We start from the raw sequence: 16175 nt of genomic DNA on the forward strand, positions 1-16175 counted from the left end.
CTCCTGGGGTATCGCCATAATTCAAAGTAGGGCGAAAATTCTAAGTCCCCGAGGGAAGGATAAAGTATGTTCAGGGTTTGCAATGTGAGAAATCAGGATTATACATCTAGAACACAAAACCGTCAAGTTCTATATTATTTCTAGGTTTTGGAGCTTGAAGAAGTAGGTCCCTTTGAGCGGTTCAGAAAAGTCGTTCATTTGGATTTTTACCATCTGGGTTGAACAAGATGCAGCCCATCAAAATTTCCCATTTTTTTGTTAATCTTCCAGCTTACGGTTTTTCTTTTGTTTTCAAGTTCCAATTAGCTTCCCGGTCAGTCTCTAAAAGGGGAAATAGAGTCTAATGGGGAAACACCCAGATTTTTGCAAATAGCCTTTTCTACCCCTAGACTTGGCCTATTTCAGTTCAGTCTTGCCAGATTGACAGAGTGAATGAATGAGTGAATGATCATCAACTAAGTTAAGAAACGAGAAGCAGCGACGTGCTTCTAGTTGGACAACAGAGTGTGATCAGTCAGAGGAACCGGCAGGCAGCCCCCGTCGGTCCCCAGTTCCTGGGCTGGCCCTGGGTGCTGTTTCCCCAGGATGCCAAGGCCTCAGGCGGCACTGCTCCCTCGTCCTCCCCGACGTCGTCTCTGTGGTCTGTAGACATCTGATGACCACACAGATCTCAGGAGTCCTTTGGTATGAGTTTCTGCTGAGGACACTGCGCCTGAGGCTGCGTGCTGCCCCCTGCCCTCCACTTCACTGGCCTCGAAAAATCTCCTTTGATATAAAACCCCTGGTCTCAGGATCTCTCATCGCGTCAGCAGGTCTCCACAGGAGTTGTAAGGCACAGTGTGGAGAAAATCCTATGGGATCAGGTTGGAGATGACAAAGCTTGACTAGCAAGAGGTTTGTTTTGAGGTGGCCGTGCTCTCTGGTCATTCAGTCAATCACCAGTGATTCAACCCTGGGTCCAGGCAAAGCCACACGCTTCTCAAGAACAGGATCCATTCGAAGGTCCCACGAAGATGGAAATGCCACCCTCCCCAGGGACGGGCAAATAACCACCGACTCCGTGAGCTGCTCACCACACTCGTTCACCAGAACAGAGGAGCGAGTCTCTCTGCTTCCTTGAGACGTGCCTGGGACTTTTCCAACAGAGAAGTGGATTATTCATTTCCCCCCCAAATCCCTAGTCCTGAATCCTGTCAGGGAGGTTCCGTTTAGGCAGGAGGAATGTTTCCTAATATCATGGACATCTGTTTTTGTTTTTGCCTACGCAGCATCCATTTTTCCATCTTCTGGAGGGGTACCTTAATTCTTTGTGGGAGAGACCCCCCTCCCCCCACAACTCTGAGTTCATATAATTCTGGTGGGGCTGATTCCTTCCACTGCAGGAGAGGAACCATGACCCAGGCCTGGCCAATCAGAGCATTCCATGCCCCTGGCCTCTGTGCCTGGTTCAGGGAGAGGCACATGATCCAAGCCAATGAAGAAGCTTGCTCTTTTCCTGGAGCTGCTAGGTTTGGAGGGTGCTGGGGCTGCTGGCGGTCACCTCACTATGGGTGAGGTGAGAGACTGCCTGACATTGTGAAGCTAACAGAGATGAAAGAGACAGATTCTTGACCATCATTTGGGCACTTGGATCCAGCTAGGCCTGAAGCTGGTATATTTGGCCTTTTGAGTTACATGAGCCTTTTTTTTTTTTGGCTTAGGCTAGTTTGAGTTGGGTTTCTGACACTTGCAAACAATAAAATTTCCTGGACAACACACTTACTGAGACTTTAGCACAAGCATCATTATGTACTCGGAATGAAAGGTGTTATACAGGTTATGACACGCTCAAATAAAACCCACCAGACTGTAATCACGCACGAAACTTACCTTTAAACTGATAAAAGCAGAGCAGTGGCCTGGAGAAGAAGTGATTCAAGACCAAGGAACCGACCATAAGACAAGCAGTGAAACATAACATACAGAAACTTTGATCAAACAATCAGTTCTCTAGCTACAGCAGGCTTCAGACTACAACCCCAGATTTCAGCTTCAAAAGTTACACTGGGGAAAAACATCCCAAAGTTTTAAAAGAAAAGTTCCCAATTGAAAAAACAGGTAAAATTTCTAATTGTATCTGTTGTATATATTATATGTTAATGTCTAGTATATTTATCAGATGTATCTCAATATAATTATTGCTATATATGCAAATACATATATATGTATATTTAGAACCATGTATTTCAGCTCTTTTCTAAAGAAATGATGAAAAGCCTGTTCAAGTCTGTTTTTTCAGCTTGTTTGTTTTTTCTCATTCCTTGGTTAACCACACAAGCAACTAACCAGCACAGTTCCTGCCACACAGTAGGGCCGAATCTGAGTTCGTTCTTTCTCCCTATCCCCACCTCTATTTTTAGCTCTTCTTTCAGAAACCCAGTAAGATGAGAGAGGCAGTGGAGCATAGTGTATGGGCATATGTCGATAAAGATTTTCTGTAGAGAGCCAGACAGTAAAATATTTCCGGCTTTGTGTGCCATGTGAGCTGTCCAGCTAACTCTGCCGTTGTAGCAGGAATGCAGACAGAGGGAACACGGAATGGATGGGATGGCCGTGTTCCAATAAGACTTTATTTACAAAAGCAGGTGACGGCCTGGATTTGGCCCATGGGCAGTAGTTTGCCCTCCTTTAGTTAAGAACACGGGATTCAGCATTAAACAGAATCTGGTCCAGCTCCCTTCTCTGCCCCTCACCATCTGTGTGACCGGATGACTGTGTCATTTTTGTGCCTCGTCTATAAAATAGGGATAATGAGAGCTCCTTCTCAGTTTGTGAGAAGTTGTGAGCCTATGACATGCTCAGAACACTTCGGGTACATAATAAGGAGCTGCAGCAGTACCACGGCAGAAAGCTGGAGGCAAATGACGAAGCCCGTAACTGGAGCTGCGTTTTCTTCTATTATCCGTGGCTTTCGTTTCTACCACACGATCTGTCTTCCCCAACAGCACGTGGAACTAACCGCAGGTTGGCCTCGGATGGGCAGGACTTGCCCTACCCGCCCTGCTGTGAAGGACCTGCCCAGGCTCCCATGGCACCCCGGTGCTCCAAGCCGGTAGGCAACACCTCCTAGACCCCCCGGGACTCAGGAGGGCTGCCTTTTAATCCTGGCTCTGGCTGTAGCCAATACATAACCTTGGGGAGGTCGCTGAAACTCTGTGGGCATCAGTTTATACAACGACAGGGGCGGTCCCATCACCTCTAGAAAAATTCTGAAAGGGGAAAGGGGATCTGTGATTAATGAGTGCCTGCTTGCCAGGAAGTGGAAACTGAAGCCCAGGAAGGATAAATAAATTGCAGTTGGAATTTGAACTTGGGTCTCGCCAACTCCAAGGCCCCTGCTTTCTTCATGGTACCTTGCAGAGCCTCCCCTGACAGCGGTGAGCAGCAAGGAATACGGCGATAGAGGGCGCTCTTTGCCTGGGCAGGATGTCATGACGTTGAGAGAAGGACGGACAGGATCCAGCAGTCACATGGGAGAGTCTGGGTGGACTGGGAAGGGGACAGAGCAGGCTACAGGGAAGGCCAAAGGCAGGCCATCATGTGCACCGCTGTGGAGCCTGCCAGCCGGCCCCGTGGTCAGGTCAGCCCAGAGCCTGATCCTGAGTCACTGAGGATGAACCATGCGAGGGGAGAGGAAGACGGCGGCCAAGGAGCTGTCAGCCCATTCGTGAAACAACCAACACAGCATTTGTGGCGCCCCGCTTCCTTTCTTCATTCTGGGCATTTCCATTAGATTTGCCATATTTCAGAACCAAGAAAGACACGATTTATACATTTGGGTGATGCAGGTTTCCTTACCCAGCTGCTTTATAGGAACACCCCACCGTGAATAAGACAGTTTGTTTCCACCCCTCCCTTCCTGGAGATCAGAAAGCACTAAGAAAGCAACAACAAACAGTCCACAACAGGGCGGCCACACCTGACCCTGTGACTTCAATCTCCCACACTGGGTGCTGAGGCAGAGGTTATGTTAGGACTTAATGGTTGCTTCCAGGCATTGCAAATGGCCCTGCAGCTACGTCCTGCACAACCCCAGGGGGCGCCATCCATGTGGCCCATGATGTGAATGGTGACCCCGGGGTTGTGCAACGTGGTGGCCCTGGGTTAAACTTTGGTGAAAGGGCTATGATTTACAAAGGACCCTCCTGGGCATAGCCTGGCTGCCAACATACTTTGTCAACCAAGAGCTTTTCTTTATATTTTTCCATCTGGGATGTCATTCCATGGGTGATTTATTTGCAAGTGTATCCATCCGTTAGCTGGGGAAGTCTTGAGAGGTTTCCTGTCCAAAGGGACACTCACAAAGGAGGCGTCCTGGCTGCTAAGATGCGTGTTCCCCTGATGCTAAAGCTGAGAGTTACCGTGTGCCTATCACAGGGGCCAGACGTGGGGCTCAGCAATTCCCAGGCGCTGCCCGCATACGGCCGCAGTCACTGGACGTGGTGGGGACTATCATGGCCCCAGTTTTACAGTAAGAGGACTGGAGGCTTTGAGAGGTGAAGTCACCTGTGCCCGATCCCACGGCTGGCACAAGAGCAGGGGTGGGACTGCGCTCGGCTCACCCGACTTCAGGACGACGCTCTAACCACTGTGAGATCTGCAAACACACTGAGTTCCCTAACTGCTCCCCGAGATCTGCAAACGCACTGAGTTCCCTAACTGCTCCCCGAGATCTGCAAACGCACTGAGTTCCCTAACTGCTCCCCGAGATCTGCAAACGCACTGAGTTCCCTAACTGCTCCCCGAGATCTGCAAACGCACTGAGTTCCCTAACTGCTCCCCGAGATCTGCAAACGCACTGAGTTCCCTAACTGCTCCCCGAGATCTGCAAACGCACTGAGTTCCCTAACTGCTCCCCGAGATCTGCAAACGCACTGAGTTCCCTAACTGCTCCCCGAGATCTGCAAACGCACTGAGTTCCCTAACTGCTCCCCGAGATCTGCAAACGCACTGAGTTCCCTAACTGCTCCCCGAGATCTGCAAACGCACAGAGTTCCCTAACTGCTCCCCGAGATCTGCAAACGCACAGAGTTCCCTAACTGCTCCCCGAGATCTGCAAACGCACTGAGTTCCCTAACTGCTCCCCGAGATCTGCAAACGCACTGAGTTCCCTAACTGCTCCCCGAGATCTGCAAACGCACTGAGTTCCCTAACTGCTCCCCGAGATCTGCAAACGCACTGAGTTCCCTAACTGCTCCCCGAGATCTGCAAACACACTGAGTTCCCTAACTGCTCCCCGACGCCCCCTCCCCCAATAAAACGCTGTCACATCACCCTCAATCGGTTGTGCTCACCACAAAGCCTGAAACAGATGTTTCCATTTGGGGATTCTTGGTCAGGAAAAGAACAGTTCCGATCACAGCCAACCCCTATGACATCAGGACCGCCCTCCCTGGAAACTCCATTCCAGGAGGAAACACAGCGTCCTCGTCTGGGGCCCAAGAAATCAATGAGAAACAAGAGCAGGCAGGAATCCAGACAGCCACAAATTTCTTAGACAATCTGGGCCTCAAAATATTTGATGACAGATGCTCTTCAAGGCTTCCTCTTTCGTTTTTTCTTCCTTTCTTTCTTAAATAGCCTGCAGGTCTGGGTCATCAGGAAGTGGCATTTGTAGGAATGTGTTACTCGGTCCACGAGGCTGCCCTCGCTCAGGCCCAGCACAGCCCCTCCATTAGTAAGAGCCTGGAGGACGCTGGCACAAGGGTCCCCCAAACACTGGAGGAGAGAGTACTTGTGTGTGTGTGAGGGGGGAGTCCTGCCGGGGAAAGTGGCTCCTGGAAAGGCTCAGGCTGCTGTGAAGTGCCCGGGGCGTGGGGGAACATCCACGCAGCTGCCTGCAGTCACTCAGAGAACGAAGCGGGACGCAAGTGCATATAGAAAGGAGTTTAAAAAATATGTGTATATCCAAGTGACCATAAAAGTGTGATTTGCTCTATTTGAAAACCAGTCGGTGATACTGCTCAGCTCTACCTCTAGCATCAGACTCAATGGTTTTCTTCCCTCAGTTATCTGCCGGTGGGGATAGAGTTTAATGCTCATCAACTAGCTGTGTGACCCTGGGGAAATTACTCAGTCTCTCTGAGTTTTGGATTCCTTGTCTGCAAAACGGGGATTAAGAGAGCTCCTGCCTCATAAGCTGTTGTAAGCGTTAAATAAGGGAAAGCAGGGGAATCGCTCAGCATAGCATCATCAGTGTCAGTGACCCTTCCTGTACTCTACCGGTTTCTCTTTTGACAAAGCATCCTCTTCCTTCTCTGGTCAAGGTCAGAGATCTTCATCACTGTTTCCCACATTTATCTGATGTAAGCACCACCTCTTAAAATGAAGCAGCTCTTCCACGTCTGCGCGCTCATGTTCCTAACAAACCTTATTCACAATCGCCAAAAGGTGGAAGCAACTCAAGCCATTTGACCAATGACGAGAGAAACAAAATGCGATAGACACACACAGTGGAGAATTACTCAGCTCTAAAAAGGAAGGAAATTCTGACACGTGCTACAACACGATGAAGCTTGAGGACATTAGACTAAGTGAAATAAGATGGTCACAAAGGGACAAACACTGTAAGACCCCACTTATCTGAGGCACCTGGAGCGGTCAGATTCACCGAGACAGAAAGAACGGTGGCCGGGGGAGGACGGAAGAGGGAATTTTATTCAATGGGCACAGTTTCCTTCTGGGAAGATGAAAAACGTTCAGGAGATGGTGGCACGACAACGTGAATGTATTTAAGGCCACTGAACTGCACACTTAAAAATGGTTAAGATGATAAATTTTACGTGTATTTTACCACAATTTCAAGAATTAAAAATTAAAAACAAACAAATAAAAGAACTAAGTACCTCCCAAGTTTCTTTTTAGGGTGATGAGAATGGATGGAAATGTTCTGAAAGTAGGCTGTGGTGATGGCTGCATAACTGTAAATATACTCAAGTGGACAGAATTGTACATTTAAAATAGGTGAAGTTTATGCGACTTAAATTGTACTTCAAAGGAGCTGCGTAAAGCAAGCAAGGAGACAACTGCCGTGTCGATGAGGAAACTTCTGGGACGATGGAGATGTTCACTGTCTTGATTGTGGCGATGGTTTCACAGGTGCATACATATGCCAAAACCTATCCAACTAGATACTTCAAACATGTGCAGTTTATTGCACGTCAATTACATCTTAATAAAGCTTTTTTAAAAAAAAGCAGCATAGCATTCCACATATGAAGGAAGTCCTTGTATTTTATTAAACAATGCCCCCTCTTGCTGAATATTTAGGTATCAAATTTTATGCCCCTATAAATAATATTTCAATAAATATCTTTGTATAAAAAGAAAAAAATGCAGATATTATTCCCCACCCTGGGACTGTCAAGCCACAAAATCAGAATTTCCCAGGGAGGGAGGCTGGGAACCTGTAATTTTATTGAACATTCCAGAAAAATTCTTGCAATCAGAGATGTTAGAGAAACATTGACTCAAACTTCACAAACTCGGATTTATAGTCTTGGGGTTTGACATTCCATTTTTTTTGGTGGTTCCTAAAAAAATCTGCAAATGCTCCATATAAATGATTCTAAATGTGGGTTTCCCTACTCTTGGGGTGCATCAGAATCCCCAGGGAGCCTTGAGAATGCATGTTCCCAGGCCCCATTCCGAGTACTTGTAGGGTTGACAGATTTGGCATAAATAAATAAGTGAATAAATAAATATGTAAATAAATCTGAATTTCAGACAAACACCAAATAATTTTTTTTTTAGCATAAGTGGTCCTTTGCAATATTTGAGACATACTTATACTGAAAAATGATTTGGTATTTACCTGAAGTTCAAATTTAACTGGGTGTATTGTATTTTATCCAGCAACTCTAAGTATGAGTCCTCGGGCACGGGGTGAGTCCCATGGATCTGCGTTGTTGGTCTGCTCCTCACGTGGTTCCAACGTGGAGGACCCTTAGAACCTGTCTGAAGAACCCATGATCAGGGGCCGGCTCCGTGCCCGAGTGGTTAAGTTCGTGCGCTCTGCTGCGGCGGCCCAGGGTTCAGATCCTGGGCATGGACATGGCACCGCTCGTCAGGCCACGTTGAGGCAGCGTCCCACATCCCACAACTAGAAGGACCTGCAACTAAGATATACAACTGTGTACGGGGGTGTTGGGGAGATAAAGCAGAAAAAAAAAAAAAAGATTGGCAACAGTTGTTAGCCCAGGTGCCAATCTTTAATAAAAAAAAGGAACCCTTGATCAGGTCAACGCCAGGCCAGGAGCCCCTCCTCGCTGCTGCCGGTGGACCCCGGAGCATCCAAGAGCAAACACACTTTAATGTTGGCCCAAGGAGGAAAACGCAGCTGAACAGCAGCAAAGAAACCTGCCCCAGATTCTTAAAGCCAAATGTGATGGATGTGGCATGAAGGCCCTGTGGCCCGGGGATGCGGACGAGCTCGTTGGAATGCATATTTAGAGCTGCCTGTGGGCCGTGAACCCCAGGATTCTGTCTAGATCCTCTACATTTTATTTATTTACACTCAGCCTTGTCCCAGAAAGGATTTTAAGCCTCGGGGGTCTCAGTCCATGCAGCGTTCTTGCTGGTGGGGAGTGAGATGAACACACCATCGCTCCGGGACACATATGACAGACATCAATTGTGTGCTCACCATGAATGGCACTGTGCCGGGAGTTTTCCAATTATAATCATCTCATCCAGCCCTCGAGACAAGCCTGCAAGGTCACTGCTGTCTTTGGCCCCATTTTGTAGATGAGGAAACTGAGGTTCTAAAGAGTCCAGTGGCTTGCTCAGGAGCACACAGAGTAAGCAAGGGGCAGAGCTGGGATTCTGAGCAAAGCCTGTGTCGCCAACCACTCGCCTATCCTGCCTCCCTGGTGAAGAGGATGTTCTCGTGGCTGAGCTTTTACAGGCAAGTTTTATGTTACGTGCGGCTTAAACGGGGGCCATACTTTAGGCCGTGATCCCAGCGACATTTCTGATCCAGGGCGTAACAACAGCTGCTGCGTGCTGACAGTCGGCTCGGGCTGGACACTGACTCGGATGCCTCACACACACACACTCAATGCCTCGCACCGTCCTGGGACCGAGACCCAGGCATCCAAGAACCCTGGCCGAGGGCACAAAGCTAGGAAGCTGCAGAGCGCTGGTCTGCCTAACAAGGAAGCATCTATCTCCGACTTTCCAAAAGCGCACACCTTTCCACCCCCATCGCCAAGCTTCACGTTTTCAGGAAAACGCTCTAGTCGTTCGTTCGTGTTGGCAACTCTTGCATGTAACTCCAAGAAAAGCCCAGAAGAGGGCGCAAGGACCCGCTCGTCCCCGGGACCCACCCGTATGGGTCCGAACTTCGCAGAATCGAGTCCCGCGGCCGCCGCTCGTGTGCGCAGCGTGGAATCGGCGCGACGCGCTCCGCACGAGGCTCACCTTTGGCTGTCTCTGAGCCCTGGGCTGCACGGAGGCGACACAGCACAGCACAGCACCTGTAGCCCCCCCTACCCCGCGGGGGCCTGGACTCACCGAGGGTGGGTTTTCGATGACCAGTTCGTAGGTGAGCCCTCCGGACCCGAACCTCAGGATGTCTCCGGGTAACAGCTTCACGGCCACGTTCTGAATGTGGCACTCGTTGACGAAGGTGCCGTTGCGGGAGTTGAAGTCTTGGAGCACAAAGCTGCCCTCGGCTTCATTATATTCAATGAGCGCGTGATGGTTGTCAATGTCAGGAGACTGAAATGCATGAGGAGGTCAGTCGTGGCATGAAAACAAGCATCATGACGGGGCCCTAACATTTACTAGGGAGCATTGGTCGCCATAATGTGCTAAGCCCGTTACCTCCCACATCTTACCCGATGGTCACCACAATCCTCATTTTAAAAGGAGGATGCTGAGGGTCAGGGAGGGTAAGTGACTTGCCCAGGGCCACACAGCTAGTGCGTGGTGGGGCTGGGCTTTGTGCTCCGTCTGACTCCAAACCCAGGACAGGTGCCCAAGTGGTTGGGCGGGGAATCAGCCTACACAGAGGCCAAGGGAGCCTGGGGTTCTGCATGGGCACGTGCTCAGCCAGGGGATTGGCCACTTTCTAGTTCTATTTCCCTGACCCCACGCAGGTGCGCCTGTGGTTGTCCCTTACGCCAGGACAGAAGACAGAAATGGCCCAAACACAAACGAGAAAGGTTGATTGGCAAGTGACAACTGTCGATTTTTCTGCAAGGAAAATGCCAGGTCCATGGATGGGGTACACACAGTTGAGGGGAGGATTGTAACGACTGTTGTATTCATTTGTTTGTTCTCTCCATTTTTAAAATAACATGTTTTTCTTAATATTGGAGAAAATGAGAACTAGAGAAAAGCACAAAGACAACATTAAAATCACTTAGGATCCCATGCCCCAGAGACAGGCACTGTTAACAGTGTGGGTCACATCCTTCTAGTCTTTTTTCTGTGCTTACAATCTTTTTAAAAAGTTTAAACAAAATTGAGATCATTCCACAGAACGTAGTTTCATAACTACCTTTAAAAACTTTGATGCACAATGAAGGTTTTCTTATGTGATTAGTTATTCCTGTTGCTTCTTAAAAGCTAGTCAGAATTTATCTAACCAAAGATGATCTACTTTTCAACAGGAGGCCTGGTGTGACCATGTTTCCCAAAAGAAAGGGACCCCAGACAGTGAGTTGGGAGTTGGGGGGAGGGAGCAGAAGGCTACTCTGTAATTTCTATTTAATAAAAACAGCAAGCAAAACTCAGCCCTCTGGAGGAAATAGCACATTCCCTCAGCCGTGGGGCCCGGGCTGGGTGCTGCAGGCACACGGGATGTCGTCTGTCTTTTCAGAACACTGCCTGTGAGACATCCACTCCAGCCTGAGACTTCACAATTATTTTCTAAGTTATCTTCTCAGAGTGCCTCATCCAACTGTCATACCAAGAGGGCTTGCATTTAGAATCTACACGGAAGTCCCACAGTATAATAATCACCAATAGCTTCTATTAATAATACAATACAATAATAGCTTATATTAATTAATATAATTGCTTATATTAGTAGAATATGTTAAACATTACAAGTCAGGAAATTTGCTAAGTGCTTTATTGCATTATCCCATTTCATCTTCACAATAACCCAAAGGATAGTTCCCCATTTTGTAGATGAGGAGAGTGAGGCGTAGAATGATTAAATGTGTCCAAAGGCACCCAGCAGGACTAGTCTGGTACCCAGGTTTTGCCTAATTCAAAGCTCTGTGCTCTTACCCACTTTGCGAATTTCTACCAAACTCTTTAGCACTCAAAATATTGAAACACAGAAAGAAAGCAGGAGTAGATGTATTAATGTCAGATAGAGCAGAATTAAGAGGAGGGAAAGTTACCAAGGACAAAGAAAGGCATTACCTAATGACAAAGGGGTCAATTCTCCAAGAAGATGTAACAATCTGTAATGCGTAGGCACCTAACAATAGAACATCCAAATACGTGAGGCAAAAACTAACAGAACTGCAAAGAGAAATAGACAAATTCACTATGACAGCTGGAGACGTCAGCATCCCTCTAACGGTAACAGTCAGACCCAGCAGGCAGAAAATCAGTAAGGATAAAGTTGAACTGAACAGCACCATTAACCAACCAGATCTAATCGACATCTACACACTGCTTCATGGAACAACAAAACACACATTCTTCTCAAGCTCACATGGAACAGTCACCAAGACAGACCACATTCAGAGCCCCCAAACATAGAAATTATGTAAAGTATGCTTTCAGGCCATGATGGAATTAAACTAGAAATCAATAGCAGCTGAAAAATTCCCAAATATTTGGAGATTAAAGAACATACTTCTAAATAGCATATGGGCCAAGGAAGAAGTCTCAAGAGAAATGAAAACCTATCTTGAACTAAATGAAAATAGAACTTAGGAACATTTGTGGAATGCAGAAAAAGCAGTGCTTGGTGGGAAATTTATAGCATTGAATGCCTACACTAGAAAAAAAGAAAGACCTAAAATCAATAATCTAAGATTCCACCTTAGGAAACTAGAGAAAGAAGAGCAATGGAAGCCTAAAACAAGCAGAAGAAAAGACACAAGAATTGGAATAGAAATAAACGAAATAAAAAACAGGAAAACAATAGAGAAAAGTCAATGAAACCAAGAGCTGGTTCTTTAACAAGATCATAAAACTGACAAACCTCTAGCAGGCTAACCAAGAAAAAAAACAGAAAAGATACAAAGTACTAAAACCAGAAATGAAAGAGAGACCGTCACTATGATCTCACAGATATTAAAAGGGCAATGAAGGAATAGTATGAACAATTATGTCCACAAATTTGATACTTTAGATGAAATGGACTAAGTGCTTGGAAGACACAATCTGCCAAAACTCACACAAGGAGAAATAAACAATCTATTTTTTAAAAAAAATTTTTTTGAGGAACATTAGCCCTTAGCTAACATCTGCTGCCAATCCTCCTCTTCTTGCTGAGGAAGACCGGCCTTGAGCTAACATCCATGCCCATCTTCCTCTACTTTATACGTGGGACGCCTGCCACAGCATGGCTTGCTGAGCAGTGCCATGTCCGCACCTGGGATCCAAACCGGTAAACCCTGGGCTGCTGAAGCGGAACATGTGAACTTAACCGCTGCACCACTGGGCAGGCCCCAGAAATAAACAATATAAATAGGCCCATTAAAGAATTTGAATCAATAACTAATAACTTTCAAAAACAGAAAGCACCAGGCCCAGATGGGTTCACTGGTGAATTCCATCAAACCGTTAAGGAAAATGTGATACCAGTTCTCTACAATCTCTTCCAGAAAACAGAAGCAGAGGGAAGACTTCCTAACTCATTTTCTAACACCAAAACCAGACAAAGATACTAGAAGGAAAGCTGCAGCCCAATCTCTCTCGTGAACATAGATGCAAAATCCTCAACAAAACATTAGCAAGCATTGCAATAATGTGTGAAAAGAATTCTACACCACAGCCAAGTGGGATTTACCCCAGGTATGCGAGGCTGGCTGGACATTTGAAAACCAATTAATGTAATCCATCACATCAACAGGCTAAAGAAGAAAAATCACATGATGATAGAAGGTGGATGATGGAAAAAAAAAAAAGAACTCCTGGCAAATTAGGAATAGAGGGGAACTTCCTCAACTCGATATTGAATATCTACAAAACCCCTAAAGCTAACATCAGACTTAACGGCGAGAAACTAGAAACTTCCCAATTAAGATGCGGAACAAGGCAAAGATGTCCCTTTCACCACTCCTTTTCAACATCGACCCGGATGTCCTAGCTAATGAAATAAGAAAAGTGAAATAAAAAGTATATAGATTAGGAAGGAAGAAATAAAACTGTTTCTGTTTGCAGCTGACATGATTTTCTATGTAGAAAATCCCAAAGAACTGACCCCCAAAAAACTCTCCTGGAGCTAATAAGCGATTTTAGCAAGGTTACAGGATACAAGAGTAACATACAAAAGTCAACTGCTTTCCTCTAGACCAGCAATGACCAACTGAAATTTAAAATTAAAAACGCAATACAATTTATATTAGCACCAAAAAAATGAAGTACTTAGGTATAAATCTAACAAAATATGTACAAGATCTATATGAAGAAAACTATGAAATGTTGATGAAAGAAATCAGAGAAGATCTAAATAAATGAAGAGATATTCCATGTTTATTTGCAATTCCTTAATGACATATGATGTTCAGCATCTTTTCATATACTTATTTGCCATCTCTATATATTCTTTGGTGAAGCGTCTGTTCAGATCTCTTGCCCATTTTTAAATTAGGATGTTTGTTTTCTTATTGCTGAGTTTTAAGACTCATTGATTTTGGATACATGCCTATAGCATCTATATTCATAATTGCCCAAAACTGAAAGCAACCAAGACATCCTTTAAAAGGTGAATGGATAGGGCTGGCCCGGTGGCGCAGTGGTTAAGTGTGCACATTCCGCTTCGGCGGCCCGGGGTTCGCCGGTTCGGATCCCGGGTGCGGACATGGCATCGCTTGGCAAGCCATGCTGTGGCAGGCGTCCCACATACAAAGTAGAGGAAGGTGGGCACGGATGTTAGCACAGGGCCAGTCTTCCTCAGCAAAAAGAGGAGGATTGGCAGCAGATGTTAGCTCAGTGCTAATCTTCCTCAAAAAAAAAAAAGGTGAATGGATAAACAAGCTGTGGTACACCCATACGATGAAATATTAGTCAGTGATAAAAAGAAATGAGCTATGAAGTCACAAAAAGACATGAGGAGACTTAAATGCATTTTGCTTAGTGAAAGAAGCTAGTCTGAAAAGGCTACCCACTGTATGATTTCAACTGTATGAAATTCTGAAAAAAAGTAAAACTACAGAGACACTACAAAGATCATTGCTTGCCAGGGGCTCAGGTGGAGATGGGAGGAATGAATCGGTGGAACACGGGGATTTTTAGGGCAGTGAAACTATTCTGGATGATACTGTAATGGCAGATACTTGTCATTGTACATCTGTCAAAACCCACAGAATGTACAACACAAAGCGTGAACCTTAACGTAAACTATGGACTTTAGTTAATAATAATATATCAATATTGGTTCATCAATTGTAAGACGTGTACCACACTAATGCAAAATGTTAATAATAGGGGAAATTCTGTGTGTGTTGGTGGGGGAAGATATGAGAACTCTCTACTATCTGCTCCAGTTCCTGTAAACCTAAACTGTTCTAAAAAAGGAAGTATTAAAAACCCATTCAAACACATTAGTTCTTTGGGAAATGCCACGTCATCTTCATCACATTCCCATTGAAAAAAACATTAAAATGCATCAGTTCTTTGGGAAATGCCCCCCCGGGTCATCTTCCTAACATTCCCATTGATCTGTGGGTTCTGTGGAGCCTTGATCACTCATCAAAGAGAGAAACTCTGTGTGTCACATTTTGTTTTGCTTTTCCCAGGCCTCGTGGCTTTCAGTTCCTCAAAAGCTATCAAGCCATTATTAAGAAATCAAAGTAAGCAGGAAATTTTGAATGACTCCACAAAACGGGACAAGCCTTGCCACATGTTGGGCCAAGAGACAGTTTCCTAGTTCTTCCCTCTATGACCCCGCCCTCCCTTTACTTGGAAAATTGCTAAAAGCCACTATTGGACAGAAGCCCGGCTGCTGGTACCGTCTGACTGTACAAACCCCATCCTCCTGAGCTGTCCCACTATGGGGTAACGTGTCTTTACGATTATTATTCTTCTTATCATCGCCAGCTAACATATTTTGAGGGCCTCCTGTGAGCTGAAGCATTTTATGTGCATTCTCCCATTTAATCTGCACAACAGCCCTGTACAGGGGGTTCTAGTGTCATCCCCATCCTACAGATGAAGAAGCTGAGAGTGAAAAGGTGACGTGGGAGGACAGCATTGCCTCACGACCAAAAACCAGACAAAGACACCACAAGAAAAGGAAACTACAGACCAATATCCCCTATGAAGTTTGACACAAAAATCCTCAACAAAATAAGAGCAAACGGAATTCATCAGCACATTAAAAGGATTATAGACAATGGCCAGGAGGGGCTTCTTCCTGGAATGCAGGGTTGCCAGTTCAACTTGTGAAAATCAATCCATGTAATACATCACATTAACAGAAAGGAGGAAAAAACACACGATCCTCTCAATTGATGCAGAAAAAGCATTTGATGAAATTTACCACTCTTTCCTGATAAAAACACTCAACCAACTAGGAATAGAAGGAAATTACCTCAACGTAATAAAGGCCATAGATGAAAAGCCCACAGCTGACATCATACTCAACAGTGACAGGCTGAAAGCTTTCCTCTAAGATCAGGAATAAGACAAGGACACCTGCTTTTGCCACTTCCGTTCAACACAGTATTGACAGTCCCAGCCAGAGCAGTTAGGCAAGAAAAAGAAATACAGGCATCCAAACTGGAAAGGAAGAAGTAAAATTAGCTCTGTTCACAGACAACATGATCTTACATGTGGAAAATCTGAAAGACTCCACACACACACACAACCCTGTTAGAACTAACAGACAAATTCAGTAGCCAAGCTGTGGATACAAAATCAACACACAAAATTCAATTGCATTTCTATACACTAATAATAGGCAATCTGGAAAAGGAATTAAGAAAACAATTTCATTTACC

The 16175-nt window shown here is 45.7% G+C and overlaps 1 protein-coding gene across 18 annotated transcripts in view; it reads right to left on the minus strand.

The window, feature by feature from the left end:
* The window catches only part of FHAD1 (forkhead associated phosphopeptide binding domain 1), a 130630-nt gene that overhangs the window by 95791 nt on the left and 18664 nt on the right, over positions 1–16175 (minus strand). For all 18 annotated transcript variants that reach the window (XR_011433105.1, XR_011433090.1, XR_011433103.1 and 15 more), the window contains exon 3: positions 9553–9759. Coding sequence is in view for 12 of the 18 variants with exons in the window: in XM_070252745.1 (XP_070108846.1) it covers positions 9553–9759 (207 nt within the window). In the remaining 6 variants the exon portion in view is untranslated. The remainder of the gene's footprint in view (positions 1–9552; positions 9760–16175) is intronic.

This window comes from Equus caballus, chromosome 2 (assembly GCF_041296265.1).
Source record: "Equus caballus isolate H_3958 breed thoroughbred chromosome 2, TB-T2T, whole genome shotgun sequence".
Lineage (NCBI taxonomy): Eukaryota > Metazoa > Chordata > Mammalia > Perissodactyla > Equidae > Equus > Equus caballus.